Genomic DNA, 18,073 nt, shown 5'->3' with positions numbered 1-18,073 from the left:
ATATTGAGTTTTAATTACAGTATGAGATACTGAAAGTGATTGGGGAAAAAATGCATCTGATACTAGGTCTGACAGTGAAGAGGGTGAAAAAGTGAGGAAGATTGTATCTGATGTCATCTTTTTTCTCTGTAAAGTAGGAAGCATGGTTTCTGTTAAGAGTACAGAAATTGGAAAAGGGAGGGGCTTTAAAAGTTTTGACTATTTGGATGGGTCATGGTGGGTAGTGTGACAGGAATGTGTGAAAAGATGTGCAGCATAGTTTAAAGGCTTGTCTTTGCTTATAAGGCCTATAATTTTTACAAAGTTAAAGATTGTACAATTTGTTCATTCTTTGCTGTGGTTCTAATTATTGTTAGTTAAAGCACATTTTCTCAAAGATTTGGAAATTTCTCACTATCAAAATGGATCTCAGTGAACGGATGTGTGACTCTTCATGAGTTTTGATATGGATATGAAAATTGTGTTATTGTACTGTGCCTTTTTAATCTCTTAACCAGTTATATGTGTAATAGGTTTTGTCTAAAAACTTCTATTTAGCAGGCATTTTGGACAGCTGCTGTTTAATGTAGATTGGTCTTAGTATTTAAATTCATGGATACCCTAAAAAGATATTTGGGGGGTAAGATACCAAAGGACTTTTCAGAAATGAATCTTTAAAAAAGATTCTTGATTGACACCAAGACAGTGTTACTGTCTTTTTGAACAAAATGGCAAAGGTATTTCAATATACCTTTTTTGTATTTAATGAGGGAACATTGAATTAGAATTCAGATTTCCCAAGTTTTAGTTCTGAACGCTAGTATTTAATCATCATGATTTCTTTAAGCAAAGTCTGAGTTGAAACATGAGGAAAAAGAAATATGATTTAAAATTTATCTTCTTAATTTACTTATCATTTCTTAAGTACATTTACAGTGAAAGTCATTTGTATCTATCTGCTCAGTGCCGTAGCTTTAATTTTGGCTATTGGTAACCCTGGAAAACCTTTGTAGCTCTGTGCTGCATACCATCTTATTAATGCCAAACACTCTAGCACTTACTGTAATGTGTGTGTGCAGCCTGTGCAGAGCCAGCATCATTAATTAACAATTGCAGCATGTTTGTGCAGGATGCTCTTACACAAAACACAGTGAAGCAGTGCACAAATCCATGACAGTGTAACATGTTAAAGATGAACTCTTTAAGTCACTAAAACTTCTTTGAAAACACAAAAGGTATTCGTTCAATAGTATCTCCACAACATGTAATTTTCTCATGTTTCTCAGTGTTAATTTTTAACAAAATTTAGATGAAAGCTTATTAGTGTGATCAGCTCCTGCAGTTTATTCCTCTTGTATAGATACAATTTTCTAAGGTGCTACCTCATAATCATCACCACAGAAACCACTCCTGATGTCACAAAGGATTATTACTTCTGGTGGGAAATAAGTAGTTTGAGCAGATGGATGCATAAGGAATGAAGATCTTATTATTACACAAACAATTAGAGGGTAATCATAATTATTTGTCTATCCTTTTGCTATTACTTGGGTTGTTTTTAGGTTTGGGCTATTATTTATAGCACATAAATGATATTGTTGGTTCATAGAATCTGTACATCTTCCACTTTTTTAGATAATGATAAACAGGTGTCCAAAGCCAGTGTACATTCCCTCCAGCAGGTGTGAGTTCCTATGGCTTCACCTCTTCACTACCACTGGCATATTAGATTTTTAAATCTGATGAGTGAGGTTTAACCTATTCCAGAATATACAGGAGCAGGTCTTTGCTGACAGTTGATTTTTCTGTACTCTCAATGACAGTTAATTTAGTATCAAGAGTATACAGCATTTACAGGGAAGAAATAACAGTTGAAGTTAAGGATGGGGAGAGAGAAAGAGAGATAAATGGATGCATACATAGATACTAGAATTTGAAAAAAAAATGGAAAAAGAGCCAAATAGCTAGTAGAAAATGACTATCAAGCCTATGTAATAATATGACTGGATAGGCACAATTTGGAACTTTTTAATATTCATGCTGATATTATATAATAATATTATATAATAATATCAGCAAACACATTATTTTTTAAATATCTTTTTATCATTGCCAGCTTTCCACAAAAAAGAGAATTTAGAAGGCTTAAATCTTTGACATGACTAAGGAGGAAACTTGGGGAAGCAGCTTGATGATGGATGCTATTGCCCCCAATCTGCAATAGCAAATTTTATCTAAAATTAATTTTTTTAATACTAATCTATTTTTACAATCTAAAATCTACAATTTTCATGCTACCTTCTACTTTTGCAGTTTAAATATCACCTTTTTCATATTTCTTCTCAGAAATTCTCAGTAGCAAACACAAATTCTAGAAACCTATTTTAAAAGAATTATGCCTACATATATACTTTATATATCTTCCTCTCACCCTCTAATTATTTGTATAATAATAAGACCTTCCTTATGCATCCATCTGCTCAAACTACTTATTTCCCACCAGAAGTAATAATCCTTTGTGACATCTGCTTCCTGCTTTTGGCTATTGAAGAGTAGTATCTCTTTAGATTTAAAGTTCTGCTCTTAGTGTGAAAAAAGATCATACTTGTACTGGAAACTACTTTTTGTGACAGGCCATCATTAAAGAATGTAGGTAGCAGGGCTTAAAGAGTTGGTGGGGCTGCACTTTCTCCAGTGGTTGCATACCTCATAATTATGGAAAATAAAGGTATAAATTATATTTCTAGAGGGGACAACTCAGTATTCTTTACAAGTTAGAAGTTACTTATTATGAGAAGTGTTAAAAATGAGCCTACATTTAGAGGTATGAAAGTTTAGGATAAGGAACCTTTTAGAAATTATTTTTAAGTAAACAGTGTTATTTTACTATCATAAACATAAAGCTATAAAGAGCTACCTTTACTGTGAAAAAACATTTCATATGGACTTGTGCATTAACAGATATTCTAATATGTATTTTAAATAATTTGTAAGATGTCTTTAAAAACTTACTGGTTTTAGTAGAGTAAAAGAACACAGCATCATTTATTTCTTTGCACCTTCAGATTATTTAAAATATTTTAATAAAATTCTCTTCAACTCAGGTATCTATTGCTATATGTGCCTTGCTTTTCTTCTCAGATTCGGTAATAATGTAATTTCCAATGTAGAGATTGAGTTTATGCTCAGCAGCCAACTCTTGGTAACACATAGCATTGTGGTAGACAGTCTAAACAGGGCAGGGCAGGAGGGGGGAACAGAAGAAAGAAAGGAAGCAAAGGAAGGGAAGAAAAATACTGTGGCTCTGAAACACAAATAGGAAATTTGCCTTTCAATTTTAGTTATGTTCTTATTTATTGCATTAATAAATTTGGTGAACATAGTTTTTGAATAAGTTTTTATTAAATTTATTGAATTATTTAATTTTTTGAATATTGAATAGCTGTGTGTTGACAGGAAACTTAGCTTTCTAAGCATACACAATTTATATTTTAAAGGCCTTTATTTACTCAGCAGTTAGAATAAGAAACTATTTGAGCTTTACAATTTAGGGATGGGATATACTATAAATGTATAGTATTGAAGGTCTGAACATTCAGATTTGTAATCCCAATATTTAGTTTTATCTGACATCATCCGCATGCAAATTGCCAACAGTTTACATTTATGTTATTGGAAAAGAAAACCTTAGAAATTAGGTTGTTAAATGAGATCTGACCAGTGTACTTGCTGGCTCATTTGACTAGCTACCCTGGACTTAAGAATTTTGTGTCATCTCATTAGCTACTTAGCATAGGGTCCTCTTCTGCATCTATGTAACAGTATAAAAAAGCTAAGTGGACATGGTGCAAAACTTCAGTGAACAAAACTATTTTGTTTCATTTTAGTACGAATTTCCTTAAAATTTTTCAAAATTATGAAGCTCGTATTTACGAGGCCTTGCTACATAAGTGGTGTGTGTGTGTGGGTGTGTGTGTGTATCTACCACAAGAAATGATGTCTGTTGTTTCATTTGCTAATATGATTTGGCAACAATGATAAGGATAGGACCTTAGTTTCACTTCTTTTATTAGGAAAATGAAAATCTTTCATTACTAACTAACTACATGGCTGTAATTCCTTTGTCAGCCATTTCTTTTACTGACCCTTTTGTTAGGCTTCTGTAGCTGCACTGTCCAGTATGGCAGCCACTAGCCAGATTTGGCGGTTGAGCAGCTGAGTGTGGTTAGTCCAAACGGACATGTAACTTGGAATTCAAAGATTGATTAAAAAGAAGGGAATGTAGAATGTTTCATTAATAGTTTGTGTATTGATTGTGTGTTGGGATGATCATATTTTTGTTTTATTGGGCTGAGTAAAATATATTACTAAAGTTAATTTATTATCTTTTTAATGTTTTTAATGTGGCTACTAGTAAATTTAAATTACATATATGGCTCACATTTGTGGCTCTCATATTTCTTTTGGACAGCACTTGTACTTTTATGTAAGGAAGTCAGAGTTAGAAAGATATATTCTTTCTTTCATCTCTTTCCAGTCCTATATCTAAGGGTTAGAAAGTATTTTCAAGCTATTTATATGTTGCAACAGTTAAATGACTGTTCTATTTAACATAGATGTGTATGTAACAGAAAGTATGTTTGACTATCATTTGACCACTGATTGTGATGTTGAAGTGTATTGATGTACTCTTGAATGGAAAGGATAAGGAGAGATAAAACACAAACTACTCAGAATTGAAAAAGAAGAACATTATGTACTATAGGAAATACCGTTAAAGAGACCCTGGTACTAATCTTTAGGAATTATACATTGTGACCAAGAATTATACTGTCCTGCAGATGCTTGTCTTTGATAATAGTTGACTTTGAAACCATTGACAGAATGATATATTTACTTGCTTCAAACTGAGAAAATTCCGATAGAATATTAGTTCCTATTTTTCTTCTCTTACACAGAGTTGTCATTTGTGAAAGAGAAGGCAAAAAATTTCATGTCATAGTCATAAACTTTAGGACACAGAGAAGTTCTTTAAGCTTCTATTTGATACCAATGAGAATAATCTTTTTTCTCCTAAAAAATAATTGTCTCTTTTCCCCATCCCACCCCCATTTCCATGTTTGTTTGTTTTGTTTTGTTTTTTCCAAAAAGACATTTAATGCCCTGCTTAGATTTATTTTCTACTTACTCACTAAATAAGAAATAACTCTGTTATGTTTTGTATTGAAATTGTAAGGTACATTTCTTTTTTCTTTTATTTTTAATTTAACTCTTTGTTTTACAGATGAGGGCAGAAGTGCAGTTGACCAAGCAGGTGGTGCACAGATTGTAATTGACCATTTAAGGTCACTGTGCAGTATAACAGATCCCGCCAATGAGAAGCTCTTGACTGTCTTTTGTGGCATGCTGATGAACTATAGCAATGAGAATGGTAAACAAAATTGAAAACTTGCTTTATCTCTGGGGGAAAAATTAAAAATCATCATTATAATAGTACAAAAAATTTAGAAAAATTATGAACAAAGCATTCATAAGTAGCACATAAAATTAGTAATTAGCCAACATTAAATTACAATGTTTCAAAAATACAGAATGGTCTAATTTAAATGGAACTAATTGTTGAAAGATTGTCCATGTTAATACCAAAAACAAGAAACAACATAATGGTATGGTTTAAGATTTCTTGCTACGAATATTTTTAAAATAAACAGTGTTAAAATATCTTATGTTTATTACTTTCTATTAATACCAGGAGCAGCTTTAAAACATAAATACTGTCTATATTATTAAAATTATTTTATTTAGATACTAGATTTACTTGTAACAATAAAAAAATTTTAATGAAATCTGGCCTTAGAAAAGTAAAGTTCAAAGCAATTGCAGATACCTGATTTTAGAATTTTAATAAATACATGTAACAGAAGTTTCTTTTTTCTGTAAAACATTCTTAGAGCCCAGCAACAAATGACATGTCAATTTCAGATAGTCTATATGGTTGTTAATTAAATGAACATAAAAACAGTGATCTGAAGACTTCACTGTACTTTCAAATGTCACAAAAAATTCATCCATTTATCATCTTACATGAATTACTGAATGATTCAAACACTCAAATTCTGGTAGGTTCCTAGAATGTAACATTAATGAGGTCTTTCTGTGGTTTGTTTCATAATGGCATTTTAAGTTGTAATCTTTGACAGAGATAACTTTATTTGTATACTGAACATGTAATAGTATTGTTCCATGTATTCTAGAAACACATGGCCCTTTAGGTATATTTTTATTTTTTCATGGGTCCAAAGAAATTATTCTCAATAGTTAAAAATAAGTAAATAAAAATTGGTGACAAATAGCTACTGGCATTTGGCCTTGGTGTTAGTTACTGTAACAGCAGATGGTAGGGACTTTAGCCCTGCCCCATTGAAAGGGGAGAGCTGCTACTCTCCTCTAGCCAGTTGTTTCTGTGTGGCAATTTGACCAAATACTGCCAGATCTTTAACTTTGGGGATAGGAGGAAGCTAGAAATCTAGCTTTTCATGTGACATCTGTTTTTTAAATGTTTGATTACATTTGCTTTTTTAGCACTGTAAAAGCTAGACAGAATGTGTACTCAGGTCACATCCTTTCCAAGAAATACCAGTTTTAAACCTCTGAATTAAAATTATCAGTTATAATAATAAAAAAAAGTATTCTTATTTATCAAATGGCTTACCTGTTAAACTTGAGCAAATAACAACTGGTAGTTTTTATAGGATCAGTTACCTCTATTTTTCTTGCCCTCTGGTGGAATCATTTTTGAAGAGAAAGTGTCCTAAATATAAATAGGAGGAACAGAAACACAATATCTGGGTAACCTACAAAATGAATAGCTAGCTCCTAAATAATTGAAACTTGAACATGATATATGGGTATTTGAATTGCATTCAGAAATCATTGGCCAGTTGTTCATGTCACTTCCTTTCCCTTCAACTACATTTTGGCTTGGACACCTGAGAAAGTGGGACAAGAGTTGAGTGGGAAGAAGGTTTAGAATGATAAATGAAAGAAACTAGTCATGCAGTTATTATAGCAGCTTTGGATATAAAAGAATTAGTCTCGTTATGCATCTAAACCATTTCTTTATCCTTTGAGGAAGCTGTTGTTCAAAAATCTGTACGAAAACATATCAAATGGCAAAATGGTCTTCAAAACCATTACTAATTCTAATCCAAAAGAGTTTGTGATTGACTCTCTATAATAGGATATCACACTGTGTAGGGAAGTGTTCTGAGAAGGTAATGTTAACAATGTGCAGAGTGCACAGTCTAAATGCATAATACATTTCTTTTGTAAGATTAGGTTTTTCCCCTGGTGTGCAAGTATTCACAAGAAATAACTTAGATACTTTAGAAAGCTATATTAACTTTTCTCAGAACATTACTGGAGCAGTGGTCATTTTGTTCCATTATTCTAAAAGCTGCAATTTAATACAGCTTTCAAAACTTTTTAGATAAAATAGAAGTGAAGTTATGTTTAGTATTTTAAGGAAGAAATGCCAAACTTGTAACTATCTTCTTTCCTTTGCTTCCGTTTATGTTTGTCTATCATGGGGATCATAGTTTGTGAAGTGGTTCTTTTTGTCAATGATGCTCTTTAACTTAGATTGTATCCTCTTTTGTTTTGCATAATTATTAAGTATCTTTGTTGTTGTGTCGGTTATTTACTTACTCTTTTCTTTAAAATAAGTGTTTACAGACTTTCCAACTTAATTTTAGATCTCCTTGGCTAACTTCAGATATTTGGTATTGATCCTATCCACCCAGATGAGTCACTGAAGACAAGAAAACAGCAGAGCTTTTGAAACTCAGGAGGCACTTTTTGTTAGCACTGATAAATGAAAATTCCTTTTCATGTGTATTTACTATTGAATTTCAATATACAGGTCTCTGCTAGTTTCTGAGTAGAGCAGTTGAGTGATAACTACCTCCCTGTTACTCTAGCCAAGAAATTAACTCTCCCCTTGGGCCCAATAGCTTAAGACTCATTCATAGTTAAGGGATTACTTTATAGCTTCATAGATAAAAATTTTTTAAATATAAAGATAAGAAAGTACTGAAAATAGTCACCAAGACTCACCAACATGGTTTCTCTAGTAAAAACTTTTGCACATTGTTTATTAGTCCTAAAAGTGGATTCACACCAGACTGAGACTAAGGATACCTTGATTCCTGTCCATATAATGGACAACTCTGAGCATATCCAATTTTGAATCCATTAAATAAGAAATCTGGTTTCCTAAACAGAAGCAAGACAAGTATATAATGAAAACACTCAGTAAAGGCATATTTCTATCCTTTGATAAAACTATATATAACTCAAGGTTCATGAGTTTTGAAATTTTAAAACCAGCTCAGAATTTTTAAGCTATGAGCTGGGTATATTCTTTTGTTTCCCCATTGGTAAAGCAATTAAAACTTTTTATACTCAGACAAGTAAGAGTGGAATATTTGAATAGAAAAAGTTATAATTGCTTAACTAGAAAAGTTGTATCAATTATATTGCTAAATAAAATCATGTTTAAATAGAATAAGATAAAACTTTTTGTTTAGTAAAGGTCATTTCATATTTATCCTTTTGGGGAAAATCATACCTGTTTTTCCCATGGAAAAAGAGAACTCTTCAGTTCTGTGGCCCTCCAAAATAGTCCAAGTATTTGACAGTTGTGGTTAGAGAAAAGTGTGTTGACAGTTTGACATTCAGTTTGAGGAAATGTGAAGTTCCTATATTTTTTTTATGTAGTTACTACTTTAAAGTTTTAGTTATTCTGTAAACAAGGAACTCAAACATTACTGTAGATATTTTTATCTCATTAGTTTCTTGGGTACTCTTTTTCCTAGCTTTGGTTACCTAGTGCCAAAACATTGCAGTGAAGACTGAAAATTTTGTTCAGATATTCAACTGTTTTCAAATATAACACCATTTTAGCATATAATAGGAGTTTGGAAAATATTAATTGACTTTTCTGGATGCTTAGTATTGTCTAAAAATGTTTTATTAACAAAATCTATACTTGGAAGAAAAATATGTTCCTGGAATGCATTTTCTTCATTAAACAAGTTAGAAGCATTATAAACTCTTGCCCTCTGTATTAGTTTATATTTGCTGTTCACATACATGGCGGTAGGAGAAAGTGGTATTGAAAACACAATGATAGTAATAGTACCAAATCTGTGGTTAAAAATTTACCATAGGTAATCTACAGACTTGATAAATCTGTGTATGTATACTTGTAAGTTGATTGCAGTTTGAATAGAAACAAACCAGTAATCTAAAGTAAAGCACTGGAATAATTTAATACCTTGTTGAGGAATCTATTGATGGTCACCATTTTTACTATATTATAAGTAACCATGATTAATCAGTATGTATCTCCTGGAAAACTCTGTAATTGAGAGTTTAATTCTTTCTTAATATACCTGTGCTAGAGGCAGAAAATACAGGGGAAAATCTATTACAATTCTAAAGAAAATTATTAATGAATGATGATAAGCATTAAAGCAGGCTAAAATTACTTGTTTTACATAAGCTATGCCATGAGAGGAAAAAGTGAAGGAAACAGAAATGCCATCAGGAAAGGAAAAATTCATTTCCTTCTAAAATGACTAATGTAATATACACAGTCTATGGCTGGTTTCTTCATGTGACCTATATAATATATACATATATTTGTATATGTATATATGATTTTTATAAATAGAGCTGATTCTTCTGTGATATTTTAATACCGCCTTGTTATTGAAAGACTAATTTCTCTTTTTTTGTGGTTCCTGAAATCTCTCTGGGATACTCTCATGATAATTCTTACTATGTGGCCTCATGGGCCTACGCTAACTAAACTATGGTTGAAGGAAGGCCATCCATGCTACTTAGGAAGTGCAACACACAGAGCATGTTATTGGAGCATAACAATTGAATTTAAGTATTAAGCCAAGTACTTAAATTCAGTTGTTTAAAAAAAGCCTGTAAAATATTTTCTCTAATTTAAAGGTCACTTAGTATGCAGTTCATTTTAGCTGCTACTTTCATTTCAACCATGGCAACAGTTTCACAATTCTCATAATACTGTTCATTTTCCCAGCTAACTCAGCCCGATGACTTGGCTTACTTGAATTTTCTTTATACTTAAAATAGGAATAGTAGAAATTAATAAGGAATAATCCTGATTAAAAACTAAAAAAGCACTTTGGCCTGAGCTACTTGTTTATGTGTTGGCATTACTTTATTATAGGTAAGGAAGAATACTTCCTAGATGTGGAATGTGTAGAAAATGATTTGGTTTGCATGAGTGAAGAACTGTTTCCAAAGTTTACTTACTCTGAGTATAAGCTAATTAATAATTCCATATATTTCCTAAATACTAAAAGCTTTTCCCCTAACTTTAAGGGGAGAAAACAAAACAAAATTAAAAATGTAAAATTTTATCTTTGCAATTTATTGTCTTTTTTCAGTGATAATATTAATTTTCCTATATAGTATTTTCATTGTATTTTCTGTTCACTTTTTCTGTTTATAAAAGCATAGAAGATGTACTTTTACGATTGTATCTTTTGAAGCCTGGTTTGTCAAATTAAAGTACTCTATAGTATGTCGAACAAAGTGTGTTGAAGATTTATTGTGCCACTGAAAAGCTTTTAGGCTTTAAAAAAAATAACATTGGAATTCTTTATTTATTAACTGTTGTTCTCTTTGTAAAAAATTTCTAAATTTTTACTGCTTGTCCAGCAGAGCTTTGTAATCAATCTGAAGCAGGTTGCATTCATGAAGTTCTGCTACAAATGTCATTTTAAACAAATTGTTTTACTGATGAACAGAGCAGTTAATTATTCTTGTGCCTCCTGCTAATTCTGCCTATTAAATTTGACCAATTATTGAGGTTAGCTTTTCATCATAATCCTTCTAAACAATTACTATAATAATGCTGTTATTTAATGGACAGGCTAAGAACTTGGTTTTTAGTAGAGGTTTACCAAATGCACATTTTGGTTTAATTCCATATGGTCCAGTATTGGCATTGATATTCAGCTTTGGCCATTATGGACTGAACTTCTGAATCCAAGAATCAGAAATTTTATCACACACAAAAAATGGAATTGTTCTTACAGTTTTTTGTCAATGATTTAAAGTTTGGCATTATAATACAAAAATAATACTTTTTGCAGCATTTTCAGCTTTTAGATTGCTTTCATAATAGTGCATTTAGCATTGTGATACTAAATAGATAACAAATTTTAACTGCAGGCAGTGGAGTAACAAAGTATGTTTGGGGTTCCTCATTCTCTAACATGTTTTTCTTTATTTGCTTTAGTCTGGATTGACGGTAACTATCATAGATGTTATTGAATATTATTTTTGAGATTTTCCTTATAGTGAAAATTTGAGGTGGCAGAGTTGGCTTTCTGATTTTAACTCATCCTCACAAGATGTAAAGAATTCTTAAATTGGACTTTTTGTTGAACCAGTCATGGCCTGAATGGAATGAAATAACTAAAAATCAACAACAGCTTCTAACATTTATTTTATTTTTTATTGTAAATTCTAAAGAGAATAGATAATCTAATCTCTATTATTCTGCCTTGATTTAATTTTTACATTTGTATAGCTTTCATCATTAGTTATTGCCACATTTTAATATTGCAATATAAATATTCATTTATATTTCAGCTGATATAATTTCAACATATGAAACACATCAGGAGACTTTGTACGTGGAATGCTTACCTATATTTGAAAATGAATATTCATATAGTGACAGTAAAACTGAAAGACCAGACCTTGTTTTTATTATTGATGTTACTATAACAGTTGAAATATGATGGTATCAAACACCTGATTATTGCCTATGCACAAGTTTGTAGGTACCAGAAATGACATTGAAGTGAGCAGTCAGGTGTTGTTTGGCCTTTAAGAGGTAAGGCCAAAGCCATAGATAAATAATGGATTTTGGACAAATATCAATGTATCTTTAATTTAGGCCACTTAAAATACTCATTCAGAGAGAAATTCAGGGCAGAAAACTATGATGTGTAATCAACTTGTATAAAAATTAGTAACCCAGTTTTCTAACTTCCAGTAAAATTCTGTTAACAAACTGCCTATATTTTATTTACTGAAAAAAAATTTAATTAAATAATGTTTTAAGAATTGTTACTGGCTAGAAATCAGAAATCTTTGGGTTATGTAGATATTTCCTGTTAACACAGTCTGTGTGGTGCAAATAACTTCCATGTAATTATAAAGTATAAAAACTTGATCATAGAAATGTTCCCAGGTAACTAGTAATGCTTGTTTTTGGTTTTGTGGGGTTTTTTGGTTGTTGTTAAAGCCAGTAAATCCTTTTGCAAAGCAAAAAATTTTTATGTTTTTAAACACATGTTTGTAAGATAGACATGTTATCATGTAAATTAACCTGGTATTTAGCTTAATTTACTATACAAAAATACAGGCCTTAAATTTATACTTAGATGTATATGTAGATGTGGCCTTTCTCTCAGCAATGGCACATGACTGGGTTTATTTCTCCCAACAAGAGCTACTTAAGCAAGAGCTGGCAGTAGTTCTCTTCTAAAAAAACACAAAAAACAAAAGGCCACAAAAAACCAATTTTAACCTGTAAGAGACCAGTTTCTTTCTGCGATAAAAGCCTAGAGTTTTCTTTAATCAGAGTTGATGTATCTGTGAAACCTTTGTAGCAGTATTTATTATAACAAGAGTTGATCTATAATAAATAATTTAACCTGGAGCGAGTCTAGGGAAAAAGTTATCTACTAGATTAGGACATAATCATTCTGGATGTCATTGGATTGAGAATAGTAAATGGATAAGCTTCTTATGAATAATAAGAGTTTTCTCTTGTGACTTGCTTTAGGGGGTTTTGGTTGTTGCTGTTTTTACATTATACTCACTCGTGTAATTTTGTCATTTAACTCTAGAACTTTTACAGAAGGGAAATTTTGCTCTGCAGAGACTCTCTTATTTTCAGAACCCAGAAAAGCTTTTGAACTCTCTTTTCCATTTTTTGTTAACTTTTAGAAAGAAAAAAAAAGTATTGTTTTTAGACCTCCAATATTTTTGATACTAATGAATCTTGATTCTCTTTATTTTCCTTTGAAATTGCTATTTGTCACTGAAATGTATAACCTGGGGTGTCAATTATAGGGGTAATCTGGGTGCAAAACATCTAATGCACATTTTGTGTAAAGAGGGCTTTCAAAGTAAATTCATTTTAAACAATTGTAAATATTTTTAGTTTCTTATGTTCAGCACTAGATTTAGAATAAAAATTCTTCACTTTCCTGATGAGTCAACAAAAAGGTACTAAGTAACTGAAAAGGAAGTCTTGTATCTGCAGTGTGAATGTATAGAGTTTTTAAACACAAACCATCCTCTTGGTTGCTGTATTTAAGTCAGTTTGCTATTCAACATTATAATAGAGTTGTAACTTGCTTCAACTTGCAAGTTCTACTTCACTGTTACATCCTTTCTAATTTTTAATTTTTATATAGTTTTTTGAAATATAGATGTTCTATTAGACAAGGGTAATTTTCTTCAGTCTTCATTATGCCCAGATGATCCTTATACAGTTTGTATTAAAACTTCTCATCAAGATTTATATCTGCTTGTTTTTATTGTTTCAACTGTACATAGTTTATTTGACTGTAGATGGGGTTTTTATGCAAGTCTGTGAGTAGAAATATTGTGCTCTTTATAGTATGAATAATATACACACCGTATATACATTACTGCTGTAGAGACTGTGTTGTGAATTGTTTTGACACAGTTTCATCATTAAGTCCTATTTACCAATAAGCTTAATAATCTTATAGCATTGTGTATGAGGGCCTTTTCTTAGGAATAAGATAAACATGTTATAATCTTAAGAAACCTATTCTTTTTAGTAGTTGATCAACATAACTTCAATTGAGTTACTGGAATTCTTGGCATATTTTTCTGGACCTGTGATCTATCTGTACCAATGTTTTAAACATTAAACTTGAAACTCAGGGGGAAAAAGGTTCTTCAACTTGAGATCTTCTCTCCAGATCTCCATTCTTTGGAGTTTCCATGAGTGGGACCTGAAGAACTTGGAACCATTGAAATTCAAATGTAGGTAGGTAAGTGTTCACACCAGCGCATGCGTTGATTGCCTTATATCTCTTTGTATATGCATCTGTATTGCACCCCCTCAGTGCCTTTCTTCCTCTTCCTCCCCATAGATCATGCAGGGCCTGTGTCATCTTGATATGTAATTTTGTAATTCTGTATTTTGGTCAGTATTTGTCTGTGATGTGCATCAGGAGCAGTTTTTCAAAGTCTTCAGACGTTTATGACATTGTGCTGTCTCAAGACTGTCTTTCTCACATAAGTGTTTGCTCTGTATGGGCCTGGGTTGCATTTTTTGTGGATTGTGTTTGTTGAGCTCTGATAAACATTCCCTTGGAGTTGCTGGTACTTGCTGAAGGATGCAAAAGTCTCAGTCTTGCATTATGTCACTTACTCTCTCAAATGTATCTAGAGAATGTGAACTCTTCCTGATTCTAAGAATTTCTTCCAGTTAGTCTTTGATTTTAAAGTCATGTTCCTGATAACATTCATAATAGCATGAGTGTCAGCTACTACCCTTTGAAGTCCATTCAGTTTTCTTTGGGCATTAAGAAAAAGTGATTAAACTTAATCATTTGCTTCCAGCAATAAGAATTAATGCTAATTTATTCCACACAAACAAGACCCCTACTCAACCCCTGAAAAAACTATTTGTTGATAACATACTAAGTTGTAATGAAATAAGCAACAGATTTAATCATGGAATATTCTCCTAAGCTTAAGTAGAATTTTTACTCAAATAAGCAAAATGAAATGTTTAGGTGCTTAAATTTGCTTGAAATATCTGAGAACCAAAATCTAGGATTCCTACCATGCTTTTTGATTTTAGTTTTTTCTGTTATCACATCTGCCAAGCATATCATTGATTTTCAGAATCTCTTTTCTATGTTTTGTTTTGTTTTTTTCCAATTCCTATAAAAGTTAGGTAATCCATTGGCAGTGGTTCTTAAACTTTTGCTCTTTTAGATGCTTAAAAATTACTGAAGATCTCAAAGAACATTTGTTTATATATATAGATTATATCTATCAGTATTTACTGTATTAGAAATTAAAATGGAGACAATTTTAAAAATTATTTAGTCTTGCATTTTAAAATAATAAAAACCCATAAATAACATATTTTTATGAAAAATAACTTCTCAAAGTTAAAAAAAATTGCTGAGGAGAATAGCATTTATTGTACTGTGGGTGTGTGATGGTGAGGAATATAAACAACTAATAAAGTTGGGTGCCACTGACTGGTTTAATGCTAAAGCTCCAGCAGTTTTACCCACTGATGTTTTTTTTACCATCAGTGCAAGTGTCAATACAAATCGAATCGTGGTATTTTTATGAAAGTAGTTTTGACCTAGTGATCCTCTGACTGCACTTTGGGAACCACGTTCTAGGATGCCTGTTTATCTTGAAATGAAAACTTGTATCAACCTGTTCAGGTTTTTTCCCTCTTCTGGGCCTTCATTATCAAAGGAGAATGACTTGCTTTGCAGTTGGTATGAGCAGATTTTAGAGTTATCAGAGTATAATTTTTGTTTTAGTTAGCATCATAGAAATGGATATAAAAGAAAGCACCCATGTGGTCCAAAATGATTTCTGTCCATTGGATAACTATATATTTTTCTCTTTACTTGTGTGTGGTATGTGTGTTGTATGTGAGTATACAAATAATTTGGCTCCTGGGTAGCTTGATAACACATTTTCATGAAGCAATGTGATTTTCATGAATTAGGACAATTCACACCATATTCCATGGAGCTATGCTACTTTTTCTCCTGATCTACCACAATTTCAAATATTGCTGCTTCAATTTGTAAGCCAAAGATTTTATGAAACTCTGCAATATTTCTTAACTTTTTTGTCCCTCTTTTCCCTGGAACCAAAATTCATAATATTGTAAAAGTGGTCCAAGAAAGTAGTAGAGATGCCAAGTTAAGAGAACGTGAAGAACGTCACCTTCTACGTGGCATTCTCCTGTTGAGTTATCTCCTTCAGAAAAGTTGTTATTCCTCTGATGTCCCTGGACTGTTGGGTTTTTATTGTTTGCACCAACAGTACTGAGGGGGTGTGTGATGCTTACATATATGCAGACATATAGTGGAGTTTGACTCACACTCAATGCATGCGCTAGTGCTCACGCTTACGTACCTGAAATTTAATGATTCAACAGCTCTGCAGCATTTGAAGAGGTAGTCAAAATGAATAAATTTAAAAAATGAAAGTTAAAAATACTGCTAAAGAACAAGGATCTGCAGAGGTGATTCAATAATAAGGAACTCTACTGGTAAGTAATCAAAATAATTTTTCACTTGGAAAGCTTCTTGGTGCATGATCATTAAAAATACTATAACCATAATACAAATATTCTGCCAATATAACACATAGGTATAATACTATAACAGGTATAATGCTATAGGTCTAACAAGTAATTTGCCTCTAAGTATAGCAAATCATTCATTAATGACTGAAGGGTATAGTTTGAAAAAGATGTTTAACATCAAAAGCATAAAAACAAATCATTTAGTTGAATATATTATATTCTTTGATTTCTCTCACTTTTTAGGACAGACTTCATAATTCCATTGCAAAATTTGAAATTGTTTTAGACTATTTGAACTCTAAATGTAAACTTTACTTTTTATCCAACCTGTTTTCTATTCTTGTTTTGGTAATAGACCCCTTTCTAGTATAGATGGGCCCCCACAACTGAACCAGATAATATCTGTAATTATCAGTTTTCAGGGCCAATAAGCCTCTGTTGTCTATCTTTTTATACTTCACTCTAAAAGCAGGAAAAATTAACAAGGACCACCAGGCAAGTAATCAGTTGGCATGTGAGACAGCTTAACCTTGCCTTTATGTTCTTTCTGATAATCACCCAGCCACCTCCTTATCTATAGGTTAAGAACTATGAAGAGTGGTAAAGAGATTAGTAGGCAGCTCTGTCAAGGGAAGCATGCCATGAGGAAAATGTGTTTTATAAGAAACAGATTTTTATCTTTAGATTCCCAATAAGTAACTTAAAAGAACTTGGAGAAAATTATTAGCTTGAAAACTGCATAAATTTTAAAAGAAAAGTTTTGAAAGCATTCCTACATCTTTGGATGACTCAGTTATTAATAGTGATAGTGTTTTGCATAGACATGTATTTCTGTCTTCTTAGCTTTTTCTGAGAGGCAATACTTTTGGTTTTAGTTTAGGTTTGCTTACCTTCAACTCTGCTATGGGTATTCAGTTATCGTTCATGAAGAGCCATTTTGGAGGCCAAAGCATACTGAGTAGTTTAAAACCAATTAGTTTCTTAGAATATGAAGGCAGGCGATGATAACAAAGCCATGTTGACCTCGTTTGCTTCACCTCTGAAGTCAAATTTTCCTTTCTTTACTAAGATGAGTGTCATTTTAAATAGAACTTTGCAAAGAAAAATATTTTAAATAACCCATTTTTTTCCTTGTTAAAGCTACTTTCTGTCCTAGCAGCCATCGAAGAACCCTCTGCTACAAGTAAACAGTAATTTGTGTGTATTGTGCACTTTTCCATTATGATGAGGCAGCTGGATTTTAGGGATTCTAAGATTCTTATCTTCTCTCTTGGTCTTTATTAAACTTGCTTTTTTTCCTTATGCTTTTCATATACTCTGTGATTTCCTGTAATGTAAATGTTACTTTGTCTAACCTCTAAACTTAAAAACCAGTGCTAACATTTAATTATTTATACATTTTAAAGCCTACTGTATATAGTTATAAGACCTTATTTAAAAAAAATGTTTTGACATATTATTTGAATTATTTTCATTTCTAAATTTTTTTCATCATTGAAAAGGTTTAAAATTCAACTCTTCTAAACTAATGTCTTAAAACATTTTCAAGATAATTATATGACTGGATTTAATCTTGCTTTATTGTAATTGAAATAGTATTGAGTTTGCAATAGGGAAAATAAGAGGTATTTTCTTCTTACT

General features: G+C 31.8%; 1 protein-coding gene across 9 annotated transcripts in view; it reads left to right on the top strand.

Moving 5' to 3' along the window:
• Positions 1-18,073, top strand: part of RAP1GDS1 (Rap1 GTPase-GDP dissociation stimulator 1) — a 129,444-nt gene that overhangs the window by 73,272 nt on the left and 38,099 nt on the right. For 7 of the 9 annotated variants that reach the window (XM_064484673.1, XM_064484670.1, XM_064484665.1 and 4 more), the window contains one exon: positions 5,264-5,410. The exons of the other annotated variants lie outside the window; for them this stretch is intronic. In XM_064484673.1, the coding sequence (XP_064340743.1) occupies positions 5,264-5,410 (147 nt within the window). The remainder of the gene's footprint in view (positions 1-5,263; positions 5,411-18,073) is intronic. 9 annotated transcript variants of the gene reach the window in all.

Source organism: Camelus dromedarius, chromosome 1 (assembly GCF_036321535.1).
Source record: "Camelus dromedarius isolate mCamDro1 chromosome 1, mCamDro1.pat, whole genome shotgun sequence".
NCBI classification, from domain to species: Eukaryota; Metazoa; Chordata; class Mammalia; order Artiodactyla; family Camelidae; genus Camelus; species Camelus dromedarius.
The sequence above is the reverse complement of the archived record's forward strand: the minus strand, read 5'-3'. Positions and strand labels throughout refer to the sequence as shown.